The 24,124-nt window shown below is 47.9% G+C and overlaps 2 protein-coding genes across 2 annotated transcripts in view; one reads left to right on the forward strand and one right to left on the reverse strand.

Moving 5' to 3' along the window:
• RNASE6 (ribonuclease A family member 6) overlaps positions 1-24,124 on the forward strand; it is a 476,573-nt gene that overhangs the window by 100,501 nt on the left and 351,948 nt on the right. The gene's annotated exons all lie outside the window — the stretch shown is intronic.
• The window catches only part of TEP1 (telomerase associated protein 1), a 52,665-nt gene continuing 35,903 nt past the window's right edge, over positions 7,363-24,124 (reverse strand). The window contains exons 25-55 of the mRNA XM_066343144.1: positions 23,900-24,075; positions 23,644-23,800; positions 23,377-23,556; positions 22,844-22,936; positions 22,435-22,567; positions 22,129-22,279; positions 21,852-21,985; positions 21,557-21,645; positions 21,171-21,285; positions 20,501-20,741; positions 20,178-20,301; positions 19,323-19,447; positions 19,099-19,198; positions 18,727-18,882; positions 18,372-18,584; positions 17,969-18,122; positions 17,659-17,871; positions 16,192-16,352; positions 15,862-15,975; positions 14,069-14,176; positions 13,568-13,700; positions 13,398-13,474; positions 13,164-13,296; positions 12,618-12,754; positions 12,309-12,433; positions 10,871-11,014; positions 10,636-10,732; positions 9,215-9,320; positions 8,913-9,118; positions 8,692-8,796; positions 7,363-8,480 (exon numbers count right to left, since the gene is read on the reverse strand). Coding sequence (XP_066199241.1) covers positions 8,358-8,480; positions 8,692-8,796; positions 8,913-9,118; positions 9,215-9,320; positions 10,636-10,732; positions 10,871-11,014; positions 12,309-12,433; positions 12,618-12,754; positions 13,164-13,296; positions 13,398-13,474; positions 13,568-13,700; positions 14,069-14,176; positions 15,862-15,975; positions 16,192-16,352; positions 17,659-17,871; positions 17,969-18,122; positions 18,372-18,584; positions 18,727-18,882; positions 19,099-19,198; positions 19,323-19,447; positions 20,178-20,301; positions 20,501-20,741; positions 21,171-21,285; positions 21,557-21,645; positions 21,852-21,985; positions 22,129-22,279; positions 22,435-22,567; positions 22,844-22,936; positions 23,377-23,556; positions 23,644-23,800; positions 23,900-24,075 — 4,323 coding nt within the window. The 3' untranslated portion in view covers positions 7,363-8,357. The remainder of the gene's footprint in view (positions 8,481-8,691; positions 8,797-8,912; positions 9,119-9,214; positions 9,321-10,635; positions 10,733-10,870; positions 11,015-12,308; positions 12,434-12,617; positions 12,755-13,163; positions 13,297-13,397; positions 13,475-13,567; positions 13,701-14,068; positions 14,177-15,861; positions 15,976-16,191; positions 16,353-17,658; positions 17,872-17,968; positions 18,123-18,371; positions 18,585-18,726; positions 18,883-19,098; positions 19,199-19,322; positions 19,448-20,177; positions 20,302-20,500; positions 20,742-21,170; positions 21,286-21,556; positions 21,646-21,851; positions 21,986-22,128; positions 22,280-22,434; positions 22,568-22,843; positions 22,937-23,376; positions 23,557-23,643; positions 23,801-23,899; positions 24,076-24,124) is intronic.

Raw genomic sequence — 24,124 nt, forward strand, 5'->3', positions numbered from 1 at the left:
GCTGGTTTTAGACTCAAGCTCAATGGCTTGAGCCTCAAGGTCACTGGCTAGAGCCCAAGGTCACTGGCTTGAGCAAAGGGTCACTGGCTCTGCTGGAGCCCCGAGTCAAGGCATATATGAGAAAGCAATCAATGAACAACTGAGGTGACACAACTATGAGTTGATGCTTCTCATCTCACTTCCCTCCTTTCTCTCTCTCTCTCTCTCTCTCTCTCTCTCTCTGTCCCTCTCTCTCTTTCTTTCTCTCAAAAAGAAAAACCACAATAAGATACTACTTGACACCAACTAGCAGGACTATGATAATAAAGAACAACAATATTGTATTGGTGACGATGTAAATGAAACTAGAACCTTCATATTACATGAGAATGTAAAATGGTGTAGCTGCTTTGGAGAACAGTTTGGCAGTTCCTCAAACAGTTAAATACCAAGTGACATACCAATTCCACTCCTAGGTACATAACCAAGAGAACTGAAAAATGTCTACACAAAAGTTTGTACATGAGTGTTGATAGCAATATTATTTAAAATAGCCAAAAAGTGGAAACAACCAGATTAACGAATGGATAAATAAAATGTGGTATACCCCAATTAATTCAATTAAAAAAAGAATTGAAAATATGTGGTATATCTATTCAATAGAATATTATTCAGCCATAAGATGGAATCAAGTAATAATATATGCTATAGCATGGATAAACCTTGAAAACATACTAAATGAAAGAAACCACACAAAGGCCACATACTGTATGACTATTTATACAAAAGATCTAAAATAGGCAAATTCAGAGGCAAAAAGTAGATTAGTGATTGCTAGTGGCTGCAGAAGGGATGAGGGGGAGTAACTGCTAATGGGTGCAATGTTCCTTGTTGGGGTGATGAAAATGTTCTGGAAGTAACGGTAATAGTTGCATAACATTGGAATATACTAAAAACCACTGAATTGTATACCTTAAAGGGGTATAAATGAATGATACTGTACTAAAATTATACTGAATTTTTGTAATGTAAATATATCTTTTTCCTATACAGGCAGTCCCCAGGTTATGGTCGAGATTGGTTCCCTAGATTTGAAAATGTTTAAGTAGTTATATGCACAGAAAGGTAAAAATAAGTACTATGTTAAAACAAGCATCTAAGTTGCATTTAATAGGTAAATTTACCTGTTCTAACTTACATACAAGTTCAACTTAAGAACAAAACTACAGAACTGATTTTATTCGTATACTGGGGACTGCCTGTATATATATTGGCCAAAACTGTTGCATTGAAATATATATACTATGAAGTTTGAGTATTAAAATTCAAGAGACTCCCAAAGAGTGAAGTAAATATCTATGGGTCTATATTAATATAAGCAAATGACAACAGAATTAAAAATAGGGAATAGGTAAATATTCCTTTCAGAAGAATTTCGATTAATGTAGAAAAACTGAGAGAAATAGGAAATCATTAGAAAACTACAGCAATAATTGCTGCAGTCAAGCTTGATGGACAAATGCCAAAATTAGTCAGTGGAATAGGATGTTTGCATAATCTCAAAAAACCCTACCTCAAAATTGATGGATTACTGTGGTGATTTTAACATAGGACCACAGATTATTTGATACCTCTTCTTCCTGGAGGTTTAGTCCCTCTCCCCTTGAGTGTGGGCTGGAGTTTGTGATTTGCTTCTAACTGACAGAGTATGGAAAATGTACAAGGAAAAAAACCTGGTAAACATCAATTTAAACTTAAAAGTGATGAAGTTTAATATCAAGTCATTTTGATATCATGTGCTTCTGGTATGATGTAACAAGAAGAGCACAACATCTCTTGTATTCTTCTCTTAAATCCATATTCTCAGTCAGAATTGAGAAAACAATATACAAAGCCAAACTGAGGGACATTCTACAAAACAGCTGGCCAGCACTCTTCAAAAGTGTCAAGAGCCTGATCAGGCGGTGGTGCAGTGGATAGAGCATCGGCCTGGGACACAGAGACCCAGGTTTGAAATCCTGAGGTTGCCGGCTTGAGCACAGGCTCACAGGCTTGAGCACGGTCGCTGGCTTGAGCATTGGATCATAGACATGACCCCCATAGTCGTTGACTTGAAGCCCAAGGTTGCTGGTTGAGTCCAAGGTCACTGGCATGAGCAAGGGGTCACTCGCTCTGCTGTAGCCCCCCAGTCAAGGCACATATGAGAAACCAAACAATGAACAACTAAGGAGCCTCAATGAAGAATTGATGCTTTTCATCTCTCTTCCTTCCAGTTTGTCCCTATCTGTCCCTCTCTCTGTCTCTGTCACAAAAAAATAATGTCAAGGTTATTAAAAGACTAAAAATTGTCAGAGGAAACTAGGGAGATATATTGATTAAATGCAATATGGTATTCTAGATTGGGCCCTAGAACAAAATAAAGACAGTGGGAAAATGGAAAATCCAAATCATGTATGTAGTTAATAATACAGTACCAATGTTAATTTCTTAGTTTTGATAAAGATAGCATGGTTATGTAAGATGTTAACATTTGAGGAACCTGGGCGTAGGGTATACAATACTCTGTACTGTCTTTGCAACTCTTTTTAAAATCTTAAGTGATTATCCCTAGCTGGTGGCACAGTAGATAGAGCCTTTTCTCAGAGCACCAAGGTCGCCAGCTCTACCCTGAGGGTCACGGCATGTATGAGAAGCAATCAATGGGTGCACAACTACCTGGAACAAGTTGATGCTTCTCTCTTTCTCTCTCCCTCCCTAAAAAAATCAAATAATTAAAAAAAAATTGCCTCACCTGTGGTGGCGCAGTGGATAAAGCGTCAACCTGGAAACACTGAGGTTGCCAGTTCAAAACCCTGGGCTTGCATGGTCAGGGCACATATGGGAGTTGATGCTTCCTGCTTCTCCCCCTTCTCTCTCTCTCTCTCTCTCTCTCTCTCTCTCTCTCTCTCTCTCCCCTCTCTATAATGAGTAAATAAAATATTAAAAAAAAAAAGGCCCTGGCCGGTTGGCTCAGTGGTAGAGTGTCGGCCTGGTGTGCAGGAGTCCCGGGTTCGATTCCCGGCCAGGGCACACAGGAGAAGCTCCCATCTGCTTCTCCACCCCTCCCCCTCTCCTTCCTCTCTGTCTCTCTCTTCCCCTCCCACAGCCAAGGCTCCATTGGAGCAAAAGTTTGCCTGGGCGCTGAGTATGGCTCTGTGGCCTCTGCCTCAGGCACTAGAATGGCTCTGATTGCGGCAGAGCAACGCCGCAGATAGGCAGAGCCTTGCCCCCTGGTGGGCATGCCGGGTGGATCCTGGTCGGGCGCATGCGGGAGTCTGTCTGACTGCCTCCCTGTTTCCAACTTCGGAAAAATACACACACAAAAAATAAATAAATAAAAAGAAAAATAAAAAAATAAAAGCCACTTTACTGAAAAAGCATCAACATGGCTCTTTGGGAGTACAACTGTATCTGGTTTCTGATTCTTCTCCCGGATACAAGGTAGTATGATACTTCCCTTTGACACAAGTAAGGCCATGTGATATGCTTTACTATTTCCAGATAGAAGAGTTGGAGTCAGTTTTTGGGGTTTTGTGTATGTGTATGTGTGTGTGTATGTGTGTGTGTGTGTGTGTGTGTTTATGTGTATGTGTGAGTAGGTGCCACGTTTCCTTTTTCTTGTCTTTACAGTCATTGAAGCACAGATCTCTTGTAAGCAAAGTGCAGCACAGCCCCCTGACCCTCACTAGGAATATGGCATGAGTGAAAAATAAGTCACTTTGCTATTTTAAGATTCTGGGATTGTTACCGTAGCATATCCTAGTGAGGTTATTGTCCGGCAAAGATTGATTAGGTATCTGAAAGAATATCACTTTCATATATACATAATTTTTCCATTGAATGAGAGAGAGAGGAAGGGGGGGGAAGTGAGGAGGAGGAAGAGAAAGAGAGAGAAGCATTGACTCATTGTTCCATGTTCCACTTAGTTGTGCGTGCCTTGGCCGGGCACATGTGCATGCATACACACACACACACACACACACACACACACACACACGTATATATACATATAACTTTTAAAAACTGAATAATTGAATCTAGAATTCATCTGACCAAAAAAATATATACCAATAACCAACACATTTTTGAGGGAGAATAACAAGGTGATACACGCACTATTGGATAAACAACAGACTAGCACTTACTGAACATGTACCATGTGTGTCAGCTTCTGTTCTAAGTGTTTTACACATCTGACTCATTCAATCCTCACACCATCCACACGACAGGTGCCATCATTATACCTGTTTTACAGATGGGGAGGGGAAGCATAAATTCAGGCATTTTGTCTCAAGTCCATACTTTCAGCCACTTGGTTACCCAGTATCTCTAGAGGACTGCTTCTCAAACCTGTGTTGAAAGACCAGTTGTTTTGTTTTTATTTCTGATGTTAGCAACCAGTACTTTTGTAAAATATAATTAAAACGAGTCACTAGGAAAATGAAACAAAAATCATACAATATATGAGTCCCAATTTTTAAAAAAGATTTTATTGATTGATTTTAGAGAGAGAAAGAGGACGGGAAGGGAAGAGGAAAGAGCAGGAAGCATCAACTCGCAGCAGCTGCTTCTTGTAGGAGCCTTGACCGGGCAAGCCCAGGGTTTCTAACCTGTGACCTCAGTATTCCAGGTCGATGCTTTATCCACTGCACCACCACAAGTCAGGCAAGCCTCATTTTTTTTTTTTTTCCTGAAGCTGGAAACCGGGAGGCAGTCAGTCAGACTCCCGCATGCGCCCGACCAGGATCCACCCGGCATGCCCACCAGGGGGCGATGCTCTGCCCATCCAGGTCGTCGCTCTGTCGCGACCAGAGCCACTCTAGCTCCTGGGGCAGAGGCCAAGGAGCCATCCCCAGCGCCCGGGCCATCTTTTGCTCCAATGGAGCCTTGGCTGTGGGAGAAGAAGAGAGAGACAGAGAGGAAGGAGAGGGGGAGGGGTGGAGAAGCAGATGGGCGCCTCTCCTGTGTGCCCTGGCTGGGAATCAAACCCGGGACTCCTGCACACTAGGCCGACACGCTACCACTGAGCCAACCGGCCAGGGCCAAGCCTCATTTTTAAAAATTAAATTTGTCAGCCTGACCAGGTGGTGGCGCAGTGGATAGAGCATCGAACTGGGATGCAGGGGACCCAGGTTCGAGACCCTGAGGTTGCCGGCTTGAGCACAGGTTCATCTGGCTTGAGCAAAAAACTCACCAGCTTGGACCCAAGGTCGCTGGCTCGAGAGGGGGTTACTTGGTCTGCTGAAGGCCCACGGTCAAGGCACATATGGGAGAGCAATCAGTAAACAACTAAGGTGTCACAACAAAAAACTGATGATTGATGCTTCTTATCTCTCTCTGTTTCTGTCTGTCCCTATCTATCCCTCTCTCTGACTTTCTCTCTCTCCCTGAAAAAAAAATAAACAAACATCCCTTTAAAAATTAAATTTGTCAGATATAAGATTACTTTTCAAATTCCTACAAGTTTTTAAATAGCTATTTTCAACTTCTATACTTTCTTATCATGAATGATTAAAAATTTGTGGACTGGCACTAAACCAAACTTTGGATAGATTTGTTCTAGATTTCAAAACTAGATTGCACCTAGATGTAGAAATACATATGTATAAAAATTTGGCATCTGGCGTGTAGTGGCACAGTGGATAAAGCATCAACCTGGAATGCTGAGGTTGCCAGTTTGAAACCCTGATCTTGTCTGGTGAAGGCACGTACAACAAGCAAGCAATGAACAACTGAAGTGGGGCAACTGTGAGTTGACACTTCTCACTCTCCGCCCCCCACCCTGTATAATCAATAAAAATAAAATACTAAAAAAAAAAAAAAATTGGCACATGTAAAAAATGGCTTTGTGGATGGGTTAGGGAAACAAGAGTATTCCAATGTCCTATGATCCCACAATCCAGAGGCTATAATTGTGGAACTCATCCAGGCACTGGGAGATACTGATATTCTGTTTGATGATAAGAACTCATAAGATATTTAATGGTTCCCTGACCAGACAGCTTGGCTGGTTAGAGTTTTGTCCCAGAAGTGCAGAGGTTGCTGGTTCAATCCCTGGTCAGGGATTGAACAGGTGCAGATCTATGTTCCTGTGTGTCTCTCTCTCCCTTCTCTCTCTAAAATAAATAAATGAATAAATGAATAAATAAATAAATAAATAAAAGATATTTTTTTTAATTAATGAGATTTTTATTTTTTTTAATTATTATTATTTTTTATTTATTCATTTTTAGAGGAGAGAGAGAGAGAGAGAGAGAGAGAAGGGGGGAGGAGCAGGAAGCTTCAACTCCCATATGTGCCTTAACCGGGCAAGCCCAGGGTTTTGAACCGGCGACCTCAGCATTTCCAGGTCGAGGCTTTATCCACTGCGCCACCACAGGTCAGGCAATAAATAAAAGATATTTAATGTAAACCTCAAATTGATTTTCCCTTCATCTCCCTGTGTACACATTTAATTGTACCTAGAATCTTTTTATTTTATTCAAGTCTTTTCTTATCTTCACTCAAGCAACTATACTATGACCTCACTTTTTATCACCATGATAAGGCAGAAAAAACCCTTCAAGTGAAATGGCCAACAAGGCTGAGACTACTGAGTAAGTCAACCTTGGCTTAATTTTCTCCATCCCCATTCCTCCAGCCCTAGCTGGGGTGTTCTTGTAGAATTTTTAGAGCATGGAAGACAGACATCTAGGGCTTCTTCCTGTCTTTGGCCCATGCTTTCAGGGGAGCAGAAAACCAAAGACCCAAACAGCAACTTTTAGGATGATGCCATGCCATGGTTCTCTGTGGCATTTCTGGGTAAGATTATGAATTACAAATTTCGAATGACTTTACCCTGGACTCCTAGTCACAAGGTATATGTGAAGGAGGTATTTTAGAAGGTATATTTAGAGCCCTAGCATGAAGTACATGAGAAAGGATGGAAGCATCATCTATGATTAAGACATCAGCTGAGGATGTTCTTTATGTCTTTATCCTCTGGATGGGGGAGATCATCAGGCATTGGTAGAAATAAGGTAAAGTCCCTCAGTGACTTCTCCATTTAAATCTGGAATTAGGATAAAGTAAGAACACTCATCCCCTCAGCTCCCCAAATCCTCAAAACTCATTTCTAGACCAGAGGGCAGTGGTATTTCTCTGAGAACCCTACCAACATAGGAAAACATCCTGTAATACCCCTGGCTTATCACACAAATACTTGAATTTTTGGACACGGAACACACTTAACCTTTCTTTAACCCTTACAAAGAAAGGGCCTCAGGTAATTTCCTCTCTCATAAGATAGAATTACAGGAAAATAAGAAGGTTCTTGAACTTTCACTTAAGAGGATCACAGTCCATGTTAAGTCCATAAGTAAAAGCCTTCTACCTTTCAACTTGTTTTAACCTTTGTGAACTTTAATTTGAAAGAGGTACAGTTTTGTGATCTAGCCCAAGAATTCAAATTACTATGACTTAGGCTTGCAAGCCAGTGGCTGCTGGGGCTGTCAGAGGTTGTGAAAGCTCGTCTGCGCTCAGTGCTCATCTGGGCAGTTAGTTCTGAGTAGATGGGGCTGCTTCTCTAAGAGGAACCTAGTGTCTTCCTTTCTGTCCCAATTCTCTCTAAGGGCCCTATCTGGGGGCACTATTGACTCACTCTTCCTTTCCTTATTCATTCGTTTTAATTTTTATTTATTTATTTGAGAGAGAAGGGGGAAAGAGAGAAAGACAGAAACATTTATGTGCCCTGACCGGGGATCAAACCCGCAACCGTCGCTTTTCCAGACCACACTCTACAGTCAGGGTTCCCTTACTCATTCTTGACAAAGTAAGAGGTCTCCAGTTCTCTATTTAAACTAAGTGCTGGCCAACATCACTTTCACTCTTCCTCCAGGCAGCCGTGGCATCCTGGGCCCAGCAAATGACACAAAAATTTTAAAGCCTGGTATCAAAGAATATCTACTAAAGATCTTGTTCACTTTCTTACAGATCTAGTAAAAATTAATGTTAAATAAGAAAAGAAACATCAAAACATCCATTTTCTTTCCTCTTGGTCCAAATCCACACAAGAACACAGGACTGCACTTGAGATTTCCTGACACTTTATATTTTATCAAGAAAGTTGCCATTGGCACAAAAAGGTGAGGTAAGTTGCTCAAGGTCACAGTTATTAAATGACAGAGAAGAAATCTGAACCCAGCTAAGTCCAAACATTCAGAAGGTACCTGCTACACAGTAAAGTGCTTAATAAATGTTTATTGTTTCAAAAAAAGAAGAAAATAAAAAGAAAGTCGCCACTGTTTCTTCAGGCTTGCATCTCTAGCACAGTTGGTATTTTTGCCCTGAGCAGTGCGTCTTCATTCCCAGGACAGAAAGTATACGTTGCCATGTGTGTCTCCCACTGCGAGCTGCAGGGCAGAGTCAGGCCCCAGCCAAGGTTCCAGGCAGGTCACGGCCCCTTCGCACCGGAACAGGCCCAGCTACAAGGGGAACAAAACGAGGGAGATGAAGGCTACAAGCCTAGGGCATCCTTACCAACTTGTTTATCTCTCACATTAATGCCTTCTATGTAGAACAGGTTAGTCACACATTATTGTTAGGACAGTAGAAAACAGAATTTTGATCTTTTGAACTTCCTTATCTCAAGTCTGCGCTCGTGACAGCCCTTCAGTCCTCCTTGTACATACTCACCAGTTGCATACTGGGTCTCTCCCACAGCTTCACATCTCTGTCCTTTGACGCTGTCACCAGCAGTTCCTGCAGCACGTGGAGGGCTGTGACAGAGCCCGAGTGGATCTGAGAGAAAGGGGAAGTATACAGTGAGTTCTCAGTGGGCCTTCCTTAGCTGAGAAAGCACCAGGGTCACACCTAGAGCCTCTTCCCCTACAATTGTGACCTTCCCTCAAACTCACCTTTCTACGCTGCTGTGACTTTAGATGTGGGTTTGTTGGCCAGATATACACATCACTATCAGTAGATGGATCTGTTTCTGGAGTTTGGGTTTCAGGCGTTTTTACTGTTTTCTGCCAGATGTCACCTGTGGCCCACTCTCCCTCAGGGGTACAGCTGGCTAGGTTCCACAGCATCCCATCAGAGCTGGCACACAGAAAGGAGGACTCTGCAATTTCAAGGGCAGAGTTAGACTAGGTCTCAGGCTTTGTAGGATCCGCCACCCTCCCCTGGGCGACCTCTGGGTTCTCCCATCACCACTCACCAGATTCAGGTGTGGCCTGAGTTATGGATATTACAGTCCCACTAGGATTCTCTAAGTTCAGATCAAATTCCAAGCACTCTTCAAATACTCCAGATTCCTTCTGCCTCTGTGAAAAGATAAGATTTTGTTTAGCCTGCTCGTATCACTCAACCTTGCCTGACTAAAGCAACTGTTTTCTCTTTCTCTTCTGGACTGATCAGGATTCTGCTTTCCTTTTTTTTTTTTTTTTTTTTTAAATGAGAGAGCGACAAGGACAGACAGAAAAGGGAGAGATGAGAAGCATCAACTCGTAGTTGTGGCACTTTTAGTTGTTCATTGATTGTTTTCACATATGTGCCTTGACTAGGGGGCTCCAGCTGAGCCAGTGACCCCTTGCTCAAGCCAGTGACCCTGGGCTCAAGCCAGCAATCTTGGGCTCAAGCCAGAGACCTTGGGATTCAAGCCAGTGACTATGGGGTCACGTCGATGATCCCATGCTCAAACTGGCAACCCTGCGGTCAAGATGGTAAGCTCGCACTCAAGCTGGATGAGCCCACACTCAAGCAGGCTCAACCCCAGGGTTTTGAACCTAGGTCCTCAGTGTCTCAGGTTGATGCTCTATCCACTGTGCCACTACCTGGTCAGGCAGGATTTTTCTTTTTTAATTGTAACCCAGATACAGTAAAATGCATAAATCTTAAATGTGCATCTCGATAAATTTTTACACATGTATACATCCATACAATCATCGCCCAGATAAGATGGAAAACATTTCATCACCCTGGAAAGTTGCCTATGCCCCTTCCCAGAGACTTCCATCCCCAGAGCTAACAGTATTCTGACTTTAGTCACTATAAATTTGTTTTGCTTGTTCTTAAACTTAAGTGAAATCATGTAATATGTACTCTTTTGTGTCTGGCTTCTTTCGCCCAGCATAATGCCTATGAGACATGTCTGCAACCGTTCCAGACACTAATACGGTGGGAAGACAAGGGAGACGAAAAGATGCAATTAAGAAAACACCCAGATTATGGTTTCCCGGGATATTTTTATGATTTTGTTTACGGATTTTAGAGGCAAGAGAGAGAAAGGGGGAGGAGCATGAAGCACCGACTTGCAGCAGCTGCTTCCCATGTGTGCTGACCGGGCAAGCCTGGGGTTTCAAACTGACAACCTCAGCATTCCAGGTTGATGCTCCATCCACTACACAAGTCAGGCTCCCATGATTTTCTTAGACAATAGAATCCTTTTTTGTATCAATAAAACCTTAGAGGGAAACCCAATATACAATGCTCTTAAGTACTACTCCTCCAGTCGAAGGAAGAGAAGGGGGTTTTGGAACACTAATTGTCTTTCCTTTTCAAACATCCTCCATCAAGGCTCCAAGGTTTAAAATATTCTGGACAAATCTTTATTTTCACACGCACCCAAACAGGACTTACTAAGACATAAAGACGTCCAGGGGCCACTGGCTGCAGGGCAAACACACCATAGTCCTGGTGGGTGGACAGCATTATAGGTTGTTCTCCATAGCTTTTCCTGGTTTATAAGAAAGAAAGAGGCTGAACACCTCTTAGACCCCAGTGCTTGTCCTTAGTCAGACCCAAACTCAGGGAAACCACTAACCCACTTTCCCTCTTCCTCCAGCCTGCGAGGAAGCCGCATTCCAGCTCTTACCAGATTACAGAGGGAGCATCCCCCGGCTTCAAGTGCAGTAACTCCAAATCCGCTTTGGCCAAAATGAGGGAGTGACCATCAGGGGCCAGGCTCACACCCGTCAGGAACCCCGAGTCCTCCTGCAGAACTCGGTTCAGGCGGAGGCTGTAGCTCAAAAAAGACATGTAGACAGAGAAAGCTCCTACTTTAGTCCACCTCCTTCAGGCTCCTCAGTCCCCCATGAATCCCTCACAAGTAGAAAACAAAATGTATTATCTTCCCTACAAATTCTATTCCTCCTTCTGTTTTTCTTTTATCAGTATCCCCTTACTTGCTTAAACTAGGAATCTCTAACATTATTATCTTTTCATTTCCTCCTGACCTCCATCTGATCGATAAGCACCATGGATCTAACTTGCAACACATAACACATGCCTAAATCTGTGTGTGTCCTTCTCATGCCCGCTGTCCAGGTCAGGACCCACACTGTGTCTGGCCTGACTACAGCAACAGCTGTAAAAGTGGTCTCCTACCTTTAGTATCTCTCTACTACGATCCACCCTCCATACCACCACCCGAGTTCTTTTTCTAAAATACAGGTAATTATTTTGCTCAAAATTTTTAGCACTGTGCCCTCTACAGCCAGGCTCCAGTTTATCTCTTCAGTCTAATTCGCCACCCCAACCTTCCACCAAGAGCCCAATGACTTGGCTATATGTACTCAGAACACACCATGCACTCTCAAGCCCCCATGCCTTCTGCTAAGGCTACTTCCTTGTCCTGCACCTCCATTCCCTTCCCTGACTGGTCCAGAAAACCCCTACTCATCCTTTAAGCCCAACTTCACACAGCTACTCTTTCATAAGCTATACATTTCTCAAATTCTGCAGCCCTACGAATTTTATAAATGTATCTGTATTGTAGCACTAATCACTCTGAATATTGCTGACAGTTTATCTATATGCACACTCCGCTACTGTGAGCTTTCTTTTTTTTATTTATTTATTTTTTTTAGATTTTATTTATTCATTTTTATTAGAGAGAGGGGGGAGAGAGAGAGAGAGGGAGGGAGAGATAGAGAGAGAACAGGGGGAGGAGCAGGAAGCATCAACTCCCATATGTGCCTTGACCAGGCAAGCCCAGGGTTTTGAACTGGCGACCTCAGCATTCCAGGTCGACGCTTTATCCACTGCGCCACCACAGGTCAGGCCAAGCTTTCTTAATTAACAAATTAAGTCCACACTGCCTGGCCCAGAGCTTAGCATAAAGTCGGCACTGGATAATTATTATTTAAATTAAGATGATAAGGAGCAGAAAACAGTTTCCAGGGATTTTTTTCTGCCTAACAACTAACATCCTATTGACCAAGCCCAGAAGTAGAGGTGCAGTGATGAGAGTAAAATCCTGGGCGTAAGGAGACTACCGTTCCTATCACATTAACCCAGCTGCTTCGTTTCACCTGCAGTTTCCGGGTGTTGAACCATTCTGCACTTCCACTTGCCACTCGCTGACTTTTTCATCACCACTGACAACCACCAAAGTGTTTGCCAAGTACCAGATTAGAGCACTGATGCAGCCCGGAGCCTGGCGTACACAACAAGTTCATTTCAGTATTTCTGAGAAACCAGGGTAACCCTCTTTCCTCTGCAGGCATCTATGCAACCTCCAACCCGGGCACATACACAGCCGGGGCACATACACAGCCAGGGCACGTACACAGCCGGGGCAGAATTCACACAGACAAGGATCCGAGGTTGCCCTAACTCACCTGTGCTGTGGCCACTGCCTCAGCTTCCCGCCATAGGGTCAGTTCCCCAGCCTGGTTCCCAGACACTGCCACAAAACCATCTGGGGCCCAGGCCACAGCAGTGATGGCTGCAGGACTCCTAGGCATATTTGTCTCATCTGGAGAAGAGAGAAGTGATTGCAACACATAACACATGCCTAAATCTGTGTGTGTCCTTCTCATGCCCGCTGTCCAGGTCAGGACCCACACTGTGTCTGGCCTGACTACAGAAACAGCTGTAAAAGTGGTCTCCTACCTTTAGTATCTCTCTACTATGATCCACTCTCCATACCACCCCCTGAGTTCTTTTTCTAAAATACAGATAATTATTCTGCTCAAAATTTTTAGCACTGTGCCCTCTACAGCCAGGCTCCACTTTATCTCTTCAGTCTAATTCGCCACCCCAACCTTCCAGGAGCTGGACCACTGCTGGGATACAAAAGGTGACGATCAGGCTGCCCTTGACCTTCCTGATCCCAGTTACAAAATCCTCTTTCATACCTTTGCCTCTCTCCACACCCCACTCACCTGCTTCCTTTGGAACCTGCCAGAGCCATACAGAACCATCCTCTGAGGTGGTCAGCAGGAGGCCTGAGGCCTCTGAAACAGCGGCTGCATTGACGGGGCCACTGTGTCCCAGGAGGGTGTGTGTTTGAAACACCTATGAAGGATGGAGATGGAGCAACAGAAGGCCGACACAGGGAGGGCTATCCCGCCATACCTTTCCCACCTCCCCCACCCCGGTCCTTTCAGCAGACTCACCAAGAGTGGATGCCACAGCCGTGTGACCCCATCCAGTCCAACAGTCACTACCAGAAGCTCTGACCCAGGCTGGCCAGCTGAGAAGTCACAGAGAATGAGTGAGAAGAAGGCGGGAAGCAGGGGAGAGGGAAGAGGCAGCAGGGAAGGGAAGGCAGCTGGCATCTCGTCACCTGCACGGGGCTCCAGGGCAGCTGCACAATGGCTGATTGGTCCTGAGTGAGCACGGATGCTGGTCAGCTCCACGCCCTGATGGTCCCAGACTTTCAAGGTTCCATCCCGGCCCACAGACACCACGTGCTCCTCCTGCCCCAGAGCAGAGTCACACTAAGCAACACATGGGAAGTAGGACTCCCACTACAGAGATGTGCACTGAGCATTAGGGGCTCAGAAAATGTTACAGAGTGAGGAGAATGAACTGGGGACATAAAGTTGGGAGCCTCAGGGCTGCAATCCTCCCACGAGGTAAGAAATCTAAGATGCTATGTGTTCATGCTTGCCCTCTTGGCACACCAACCCTCAGCCTCAACATCCTACTCCTGCTCGAATCCAGGCCCAAGCACCTCATTCCTTATATTTCTTTGCCTTTGGGATTAGATACCCAGTGCATCCAGTCTCCCAAAGCACCCTTGGCCTTCCAAGAGACCCCGGTGAACTCTGTATTGCCTTCTTACCATGGCCACAATGGCGCTCACGGCACTCTGATGACCCAGGAACTGACCAAGCTGCCGTCCCAACACTGGGTCCCACAGCCCTACAGAGCCATCACTGGAGCAGGAGATCTGCAGAGTCAGAAGTCAGAGCAGTGAAATTTCCAGCATGCCTCCAGCATTTTTGTATGCTTATAAGGAAGGGCAGTATGTCTTCTGCCTAAGAGCATGGGCTGTCCTGGGTTCACATCCTAGCTCCACCATTCATTACGTTGTGACCTGGGGCAAGTTCATCTCTCTGAGCTTTAGGTTTCTCATCCATTCAACCAGGATAATGATAGTGTGCCTATCCAACATGGTTGTCGTAGGGCTAATATATCTACAGATTTAGCACAGTTGCCTGGTATACAATGAGCACTGAGTAAATAGTAGCTAGGGTCCTTGCTATTAATATACCAACCTGACCAGGCGGTGGCACAGTGGACAGAGCATTGGACTGGGATGCGGAGGACCCAGGTTCAAGACCCCGAGGTCGCCAGCTTGAGCACTGGCTCATCTGGTTTGAGCAAAGCTCACCAGCTTGGACCCAAGGTTGCTGGCTTGAGCAAGGGGTTACTCGGTCTGCTGTAGCCCTATGGTCAAGGCATATATGAGAAAGCAATCAATGAACAACTAAAAACTGGTACAATAAAGTGCCACAACGAAAAACTAATGATTGATGCTTCTCATTTCTCTCTGTTCCTGTCTGTCCCTATCTATCCCTCTCTCTGACTCTCTTTCTGTCCCTGTAAAAAAAAAAAAAAAAAAAAAAAAAAAAATATATATATATATATATATAGATAGATAGATAAATATAAACATATATATCTCATATATATCATTCAACTGTCTACAGTGCCAAAGGAAGATCTGGCTGCCTAGAAGGCAGAAGGACAAACTATGACAAGTCTAGTCAACTTACTCTCATTTTTTTAAAAATTTTATTTATTTTTTACAAATACAGAGAGTGAGTCAGAGAGAGGGATAGACAGGGACAGACAGACAGGAATGGAGAGAGATGAGAAGCATCAATCATTAGTTTTTCATTGCGTGTTGCAACACCTTAGTTGTTCATTGACTGCCTTCTCACATGTGCCTTGACCATGGGCGGGCCTTCAGCAGACCGAGTAACCCCTTGCTCGAGCCAGCGACCTTGGGTTCAAGTTGGTGGGCTTTTGCTCAAACCAGATGAGTCCGCGCTCAAGCTGGTGACCTTGGGGTCTCGAACCTGGGTCCTCTGCATCCCAGTTCGACATTCTACCCACTGTGCCACCACCTGGTTAGGCTCTCACTCTTTTTTCATCTCTTTTTGAGAACAACGTGGAGACTCCATTGGAATACTAGGCCTAGTATTACCTTAGTAATACTTTAAGTGCGTAATTTTTAACTTAGAACAAAGAAATAATAGTAGTACCCTTTATGCAGGGATGGGGCTTCACAAGCCCTTGGCAGTTTTGTGTTCTTGTCAAGAGCATAAGCTTTCTAATCAGAAAGTTCACTGGCTCAGCTTTATTACTTACATTCCAAGAACTTGTAAATGTTACTTAATCTATCTGAGCTGAAAGTCCTTGTCTGTGAAATAGAGGTAAGACTAATATCCACAGTACTTTAGAAGGCATTGTAAAGATTAAATGATGCAAAGAGCTTAGTCTAATATTAACTGCTCAATAAATGTTAGCTATTGCAATTATAAACGGGTGTCAGAAAAGGATCAGATGGGGGGACTGCCCTCCCCCAGGAGTCCTGCTGAGCTCGTACCACTCCTATTCTTCACTCACCAGTAGGTTGTCTTTGGTCCAGGCACAGCCAGTGACCCAGTCACGGTGACAAGCAGAGAAAGAGCAAGTCAGGACAGGGGCTGCGGGTGTCCTCACATCCCAGCAGAGGAGATTCTAGATAGGTCCCAAAGATGGAGGAGTTAGGACCATGGGGGGGAGGGAGGAACACCAGGGCCATTACAGGCAAGAAACTTCAAGGAAAGAGTGAGTATCAAGGAAGGGAGGGCCGATCCAGCATAGGTTTGGCAAAGCAAAAGGCCCGAGGAAGCAACAGGAACCCAGAAACTGGAGGAGCTGGGGACCCAGGGGTTGCATTCTTCTGCAGCTCACCCGATCCCTGCCCCCCGTGGCCAGGCTGCCTCCATCAGCGCTGAAGCTACAGCAGTTTACAGGGCCCTTATGCCCCCGGAGTTCAGTGCCACAGGGAAAGTCTTCTGCCTTTTGTGGCAGTGTCAGCAACCGCCTTGGCCAGAGCCGCACTGTGAAGTCCTCTGCATTGGAAACAGGGAAAGAGGAAGATTCCCTGAAAGAGGAAGCGAGACAGGCCCAGAGGCCAAAGACAAAGGCAATCCTGGAGGCTGAGGGAGACATCTGGGAGCCCAGCTCCAAGGGAGGGGAGCAGGGAGTCACAGGCTGGGGAGAGACCCTGGACAAGGGTCGTCACCATTTGAGTCCACAGAACAGGGTACCAGGCAAGGCCAGCACTGGCTCGGCAGCTTCTCTCCTACCTCACCTCCAGGCCCTCTTCCCAGGGCCCAGTGTCACCTGGACCAAGCCTCCTACCTCGAGAGGACTGAGGCTACTGCATTTTTACCTCATCTCTCTCACCTCCTGAGGGAAACCTATCCCTTTACACAGCAAAGACTCCCATTGGGAAGAAACTCAAGGAATCATAGGAATTGCAAAGAGGTCCCAGAATCAGGGAGAGAACAAGAAAGAAACAGTCTAGACCAGGGGTCTCAAACTCAACTCAGCATGTGGGCCGCAAAGCAAGATCACAGCCCTTCGGCGGGCCGCACTAGGTCTATAAAAGGCAACTGTTACGCAACACTTTTCTCACTGCAGTTGAAAACAAAAAAAAATCAGTACAACAAGCACAATCGTACATGCAGTTTACTCAGTGTCACAAAACAACCAGAAACTGTAGTTCGCATCACAACTGCTGTTAACTAAGCTAATATCTAGCTAGGATGCTAGAGAAATGAAAAATACAAGTAGGCCCCTAGGCTTACTTAATTTTATCCAAAATAATTTGAACTTCGTGGATTAGTCTGCGGGCCGCACAAAATTGTTCGGTGGGCCGCATGCGGCCCGCGAGTTTGAGACCCCTGGTCTAGACTGTGCAAGATGAATGCATTTAAAAGACTTTGAAAGTTGTAAGAATAATCAACATTTTTTGCGTGTACTTATTTTTTTTAATTTATTTATATTTAGGTGAGAGGTGAGAGAAAGGCAGATAGGCAGACGCCCCCACATGCACCCCCAACTGGCAACCCCATCTGGGACCAATAGCAAGCTATTTTTAACACCTGAGGCTGAGGTACTCAGACCAACCAAACTATCAGCACCTGGGGCCATGCTCAACCAGTTGAGACCATGGGCTGTGGGAGGGGAAGAGGGAGAAAAGGCAGAGAGGGAGGTGGAGAGAAACAGATGGTCACTTCCTCTGGGTGCCATGACCAGGAATCAAACCCCAACATCCATATACCGGGCTGACACTCTACCACCAAGCCACTGGCCAAAGCCTTTTTGTGTATATTTTCAATGATTCACAACCATGCCACCACCCAGCAGTACCTGAGGCAGAAGCCAAGAGTTCCTGAGAGGTGGCCAGTCCCAGTATGGGCTTCTGATATCTGGACAGGAGCCAGAGGGACTGAAGGGAGCTTTCCTTGAGTGCCCAGCCCTGGAGGGACCCCTCTTCTGCACCGCTCACCAACACCTTAGGGCTTAGCCAGGCCAGTGCAGACACTGCCACATCTAGTGCTTGACACAGAGCCCCCTGGGAACCTAGAGAGTGAGAGAAAACAGGAGAAGACACTTGTAACAGGGAGAAGAGGGGGCTTCCTTTCAAAGGTCAAACACCCCATCATTTCTCCCTTTGTACCTGAAGATATTTTGTAGATCCTGATGCCATCAGCTCGGTACCCAACAGCCACCCAATTACCGTCTGGGCTGAGAGCCACGGAGAGGGCAGGCGAGAGAGAAAGGGAACCTAGGCACCCATGGGGCCGGCCCAGAGACCCGGACCACACCTGAACCTGAGGGCCAATAAAGAGCTTAAAGATACCCTACTTCTACCCTAGACTTATAGCCACCCTGTTAAAGTCCTCCTTCTGGGCGTTCCTCTCCTCAGAGCAACCTATACACACACCCACACCCTTATCCCTGAAACTCAACACCAACCAAACTACCTCCACAATCCCCTCAGCAAATGCCCACCCTCATCCAAATATTCCATGCCTTTGCCACCCCACCCCATAACCCACCACCAGCCCTCGCAACCTGACCTTGCCATCCTCTCCGGTTGTCACTAACTGCTGCCCAGCATGCAGGAAAAGGGCAGCAGTCAAGAAGCCATGGTGGGCAGGGAAGGCAGCCAGCCGTGCCCCCTCCTGCCAAGCCCACAGCTCCACCATCCTGTCCAGCCGACCTACAGCCACAACCCGCCCAGGCACATTGAAGGCCAAGGTACGGACAGAGGCTCCTGGGCCTCCCAGCTCCTACACGAGGAGATAGGAATGGAAATGTCAGGGCCTGCTCTCCACAAAGCCCAAAGTGCCACAAAACGTGGACACCCATCACTCCCCCCTTCCACGCCCACCCTTTTGTGCTCCTCCCCCAGGCAACATGGGACCTTCTCACCTTGGTGACTTGGAGTCCGTCCACCTGGAAGAAGCTGAAGCTGCCTGCCCAGCTGCCTATAGCTATTACCTGCCCCTCTGGGTGAAAAGCAACACAATTCACGGGCTGGGGAGAGGTGTGCTGGAAGGCCAGCTGCCCACGGACTGTGTCCCACAGCTGGAGGGTAAGAGGGGAGGAATCAGGTGCTGACGACAGATACCTGAGCTTCTCGGTCCCACAGCTCCAGGAACCACCCTGTCCAGCCCCCTGGCCTCAGCAGGGAAAGTCCCCCCGGGCCAAGCAGTCAGCAATCTCTGCCACGCTGACGGAACAACCTCCCAGGCTGACTTGGCACTTTGGGCAGCTTTGACCAGCACAGGCCCCAGCCATTACCTTTAGGCATCCCCCTAGGCACACAGTGGCCAGCAGCCGGCGGTCTGGGCTCAGGCAGCAGCCGGTGATTTGGTACTGGTGAGCCTTGGTCTGGAGCACCCTAGCCGAGAGAGACAGAGTCAGGCCCCAGGGCCCTCTGGCCACAGGCTTTCCCTCATTCCCTGCCCCCTGGGCTTCCCTCAAACAGGGAGGGCCCTCACTCTGAGGCATGGGAGACCCCTTACCGACAACCATGCTGCAGGTCCCAGAGCTCCAGGAGCCCATCAAAGGCAGAAAGAAAGAGGGCACTTTCCGAGAGGAACGAACAGGAAGAGACGCCATCACAGCCACTCACCACAGACTTCTCCTCCTGAAACAGTGGGTGGGGAAGCACACTCAGAACACTCCCTTGCCCCCCACCCATGTCTGGCCACTCCAAGGCCCAACCAAAAAGGAGGCCTTGGCAAGCAGGGCTGGAATCCCTGGCTGTCTACATGTTCTACGTAAGTCTCAAAGTACGGCCACACAGTCTTCCCCTCCCAAATCCAACACGTATCCCCAAACCACAGGAAACTTTGATGGGTCTGAGTAGGGAATGGGGTTACATGCACACATATATATGGGAGGCATGCTATGGGTAGAAAGATGAGACACCACCTCTCCGACCTTTAAGCACCCTCTCCTGCGTCGTCCCCAGCAATTTACAGGAAACCTTCTTTCCTCATGTCTTTGCTCGGGCTCCTCCTCCCTCAACCCTGCCTTTCTGCCCTAAATCCCATGTCACTGTTCAACTCAGTCAGCTCCGATCTATGAGACAAGGCTATGTTTTGGTTCATTTTTACTGCTATGTCTTATCTTTCAACAAAACTAACCACTAAGTAGGAAAAGACAATGTCCTCAGCCCTGTGTTCCTTGCAATGCTTAAAATAGTGCCTTGCATGGAAAGTCTGTGGCAAGTATTTGCTGTGACAGATGTTTGACCAAGCCCTTTCGATCTGATGTGAGAAAAGTAAAGTTACTGACTCAAACAGGGTGAAAGCAGGTAGGCTGGGAGTGCAGGGCTTTTCTGAAGGTGAACTGCCCCAGCTTGAGTGTCATACCTGCCAGGTTTTCAGATCCAACAGGTAAACCATCCCGTTGGCAGTGCCCACAGCAGCTCTTTGCCCACTGGGGGAGAAGGCCACGGCTGTGGGGGATGAGGAAACTGTCAGGGACACGCTGGAGCTAGAGAAAGAGCAGGAAGAAAGAGAGAAAATGAGGAAAGAGGGGAAGGAAGCAAACAGGAATTCATTTCTGCATTTTTATGCCTGAATTCCCCCTCTGCACAGTGACTCCATCTGATCTCTCCTTTATCTTCATTTCAGAAAGTTGCTGCAGCTTGCTCTTTGGTGGGCTTACCAGGGTCAGAGCCTGGGATTAATACCTTTGCTGGCTCCCCAGGGTGTGGGGTTTATTAAGCCATCGTAACATGCTCTGGAGGTGCCATCGCTGGGAGAGCTGGGGGGCCTGGCGGCAAACAGGTGAGTCCAGAGGCTGGTTGGCTGCCTGCTGAGGCAGGAGCAGGGGAAACTGACTGAGGACCGGCGCCTGCTGCTTCAGGAAGGTGTGAAATACAGCAACATCAGCCTCAGGAAGCTTTGGTTCCTCTTCAGGGACTGAGGAAGCTATGGAAGAGATGCATAGTCACTGGGGAGCCAGCCTGGGCGGGCCCCCATGAACTCCAGCACCAAATACAATCACACGTGTATCTAAAATGGTAAGTCTCAATGGTAACTCTCTCTCTGGCCCCACATCAGGAACATCTGTTAAAAGCACAAATCTCGGCCCCACTCCAGGCCTAGGCACCCAGAATCTGTGGACCCAGAGTTCTTCAACGTGAACAAGTTTTCCAGGTAATCTTATGTCCACTAAATAAACTTAGAGAACCTCTAATCAAAGAGATCTAGGCAAAAGGCATCCTGAGACTCACTTGCTTAGCCTTTTGGCATTTCCCACTTGGAATGGAAATTGGGTTGTTCTTTCCATTATACCTTCCTCTGAGCAGGCCCCAACAAACACACCCAAAGAAGAAGCCACCCAGTGACTCATCTCACCATAGAGGGTATGGGCTTCCAGAAGCCGAGACATAAGACCTAGTTCCAGGTGTGCGGCTACCACATGGAGACTGGTGAGGAACTTTGCAAGGAGGCCACGGTTCCCGCTCTGGAGCTGAGAGGGCCAGAGCGGTTTCGTTAGGGATGTGAAGAGGCTGGTGAGGAGGAGCAATCTAGTCTGATACCTGCCTGTGCAGCTGGGACCTAGGTCTAGGAGCTGGGACAAAGGACCTGAAAGAGGAGGACAGGAAAACCAAAAGGGGAAAGTGGAGGGAGTCTGAGAGCAGCAAGAGCAGTGGGGACAGGGGTGGTCAGAGGAGAGAGGGGTCACAAAACAGTCAAAATAGTTGCCTGGGAGAAGGTCCCTGTGGGATGTGGGGACTAACCAGGTGGTAAGGCAGGTCCTCCAGAGCCTCGGGAGTGCAACTTCGGAAGGTGCCTGAGGCATCAGGGTCACAGGTCTTCCAGAGCTGAGCTGCAGGTATGGATCAGAGGAAAGGACCTGAGATGAGTTCAGCCCTGAAGCACTCCCAACGATTACATCCCTCAGGCTGCAGAAAGCCGTCTGCCCACCAAAGTGGTAGGTGAGGAAGCCAGCCCATAGGGAGCACCATGGGTGGTCCTGGCCCTCAGATGCAGGCCCCACACTCAGTGCCCCGGGCTAATTTAAGCTGTAGTTACCTACTATGAGGACGTGTGCTGTGCTCTCCAGCTCCAGCCTCTTCCTATATCGACATTTAGCTGCTGTCCTCAGGGGCCCGTCAGGGAGGCAGAGCCGGGCACCAGGCCGCTCCAGGGGGCCCTCCCCTAGCAAACTGTCATCGTGTGAGGGAGAGAAGGAAGGAGAAGAGAGGAGAGTAAGCATCCTGGTGTAGCATGGGTGAGGTGATGAAAAGATCATATGGGGCCTTGGCTCAAAGATGGGAAGACACAGGAGGTTATCTGGGGGTGCCTATACCTGCGCAAGCTCTGGACGAGGTAGGCAAACAGGCCCATGGGGTAGGGGTCCCCACTGTTACCAGCAGCCACTGCTTCTTCCCAGGACTTGGTCCCTCTGGGGAGAACCTGCCATGCACTCAGCACTCCATGCAGCTGGTCCACAGCCAGACCTGAAAATGCAAGCTCTCTGAGGCCCTAACCCAACCTCAGAGTACCCATCCCCGGGACACCTAGTCCCTTCCTGCACTACTTGCAGAGACCCCAGCTGAACCAAGGTCATCCAAACTCTGAGTCCTCAGCCTCCCAATCCACCCCAAGCACTGACCACTACGTGTGACCTCAAGGGTGGCCAAGGCTTGGGGAACAACATTGGGGCCATGCTCTTGCTCCAGGGTGCCCAGGATGTGCTGCAGCAGCAAGGGGACAGTGGCAGGCAGGGTCCGGAGCCTCTCGGACACCTGGGAGGAGAGAGAGACAGGCTTCAGTACGTGGGGGGAGACGGAAAGGTAGCTTTGATTGTGAGGAGGGGACGGGGCAGCAGAAGAAACTGTGGGAAGGGATGAAAAGGAAAAAAACTACAAGTGGGAGAAAAGCAGGGTTGGGGGTGAGGTGAGGCTAGAGAAAGGGTGATCACAGATGTGGCAAGATGAGGGTGGGAGAAGCCAAGGGACGGGAGATGGGAAGTGGGATTAGGACTTAGAAGATGAGGATTGGGGTTTACATCCTCAACCAACCTGCTCATAGAGCGTGAAGAGCCTCAAGTGATCGGTGACCAAGCGCAGGTACAGCGGCAGGGCTGACCCTCGCTTCACCAGCAGCAGCTGCATCTGCGGAGACCCAGAGGACTCAGCATGGGTACCAGAGAGACTGCCCACAGCCAGCCCCCCGCCCCTGCTCTCCAGGTCAGCACAAAGCCCTCTGCAAGGTAGCTCTTCCTGAGAATCCCCAGCAGTGGACAGATCCACAGCATCACTGGGGGCACAGCCATCCCCTCCCTGTGCTGCTCTCTCTTGCACAACCAGCCTCTTTTCTGGGAACCCCCTGAGGCTCAGTCTGCCCAACCGGATAACCACAACTTCACTCTTCCCCTCACCCGGCTGGGCAAAAAGCCTGGGGAATCAGTTATCTTACTAACAACGTCCCCTGGCACAGAGTTCCTGGGAAAATGAAGCAGCCGGTCTGTGCAGGCCAGCGGGCTGCCTCAGCACCCTGGTCCTCACAGCTCCCAGGCTCACCGCACACCCTCCAACCCTGGCCTCAGTCCAACCTGGTTGTTAAAAGGTGACTCCTCCAGTCGCTTCCCGTAGCGAGCCAGCTCCTCTCTCACCAGCTGGGCCCGGGCAGATGGCTCCAGAGGCCCTAGCGCCACCACACGGGCACCTTGGCTCTGCTCAAGGGTCTCCCCCAGGCTCGTGTCACTGGACACACTCAGCACCAGGTGCACCCGCTGTGGAGGGAGAAGGAAAAAAAGGGGAACAGGTTGGGAAGGCCCCTTTCCTCTCTGCTGCATCCTCCCCACCTCCTTCTCACTCACCGGGGGAAGGCTCTTTGGGATCCAGTCTGAGATCAGCTGCCCATGCTGGTCCACCAATCTGTCAGCCCCATCGACGATCAGCACCAGGGTCTGGCCAGACTGTAAGGACTGAGTGGACTTGGGCAGCAGCCTCTGCTGCAGCTCCCACACCAGGCCCCTGTATGTGGAGGAGAAGGACCAGGGTCAGCCAGAGAGGCAGACACGGGGATGGCAGCGTGCGGCACCCACAATGAAGGACGAACGGGAAGATACACACCGGTAGGTTCTGGGGAGGGCACTTGGCTCTTGCAGGTGCCTATGCAGATAGGCACAGAGGCGTCTAAGCAGGGTGAGGGCGAGACCCTGGTCAGGCCGAGCCCCTGAGAAGTGGAAAAAGACTAAGGGGGGTAATTTGGCCCCATCAGGAACCTGCAAAGCTGACACAAGGGATGCCTGTATGGGAAGGGGAAAAGAAAACTGTCACATTTTCCATGCACACGCT

The sequence above is a fragment of the Saccopteryx leptura genome, chromosome 6, assembly GCF_036850995.1.
Source record: "Saccopteryx leptura isolate mSacLep1 chromosome 6, mSacLep1_pri_phased_curated, whole genome shotgun sequence".
Classification (NCBI taxonomy): Eukaryota; Metazoa; Chordata; class Mammalia; order Chiroptera; family Emballonuridae; genus Saccopteryx; species Saccopteryx leptura.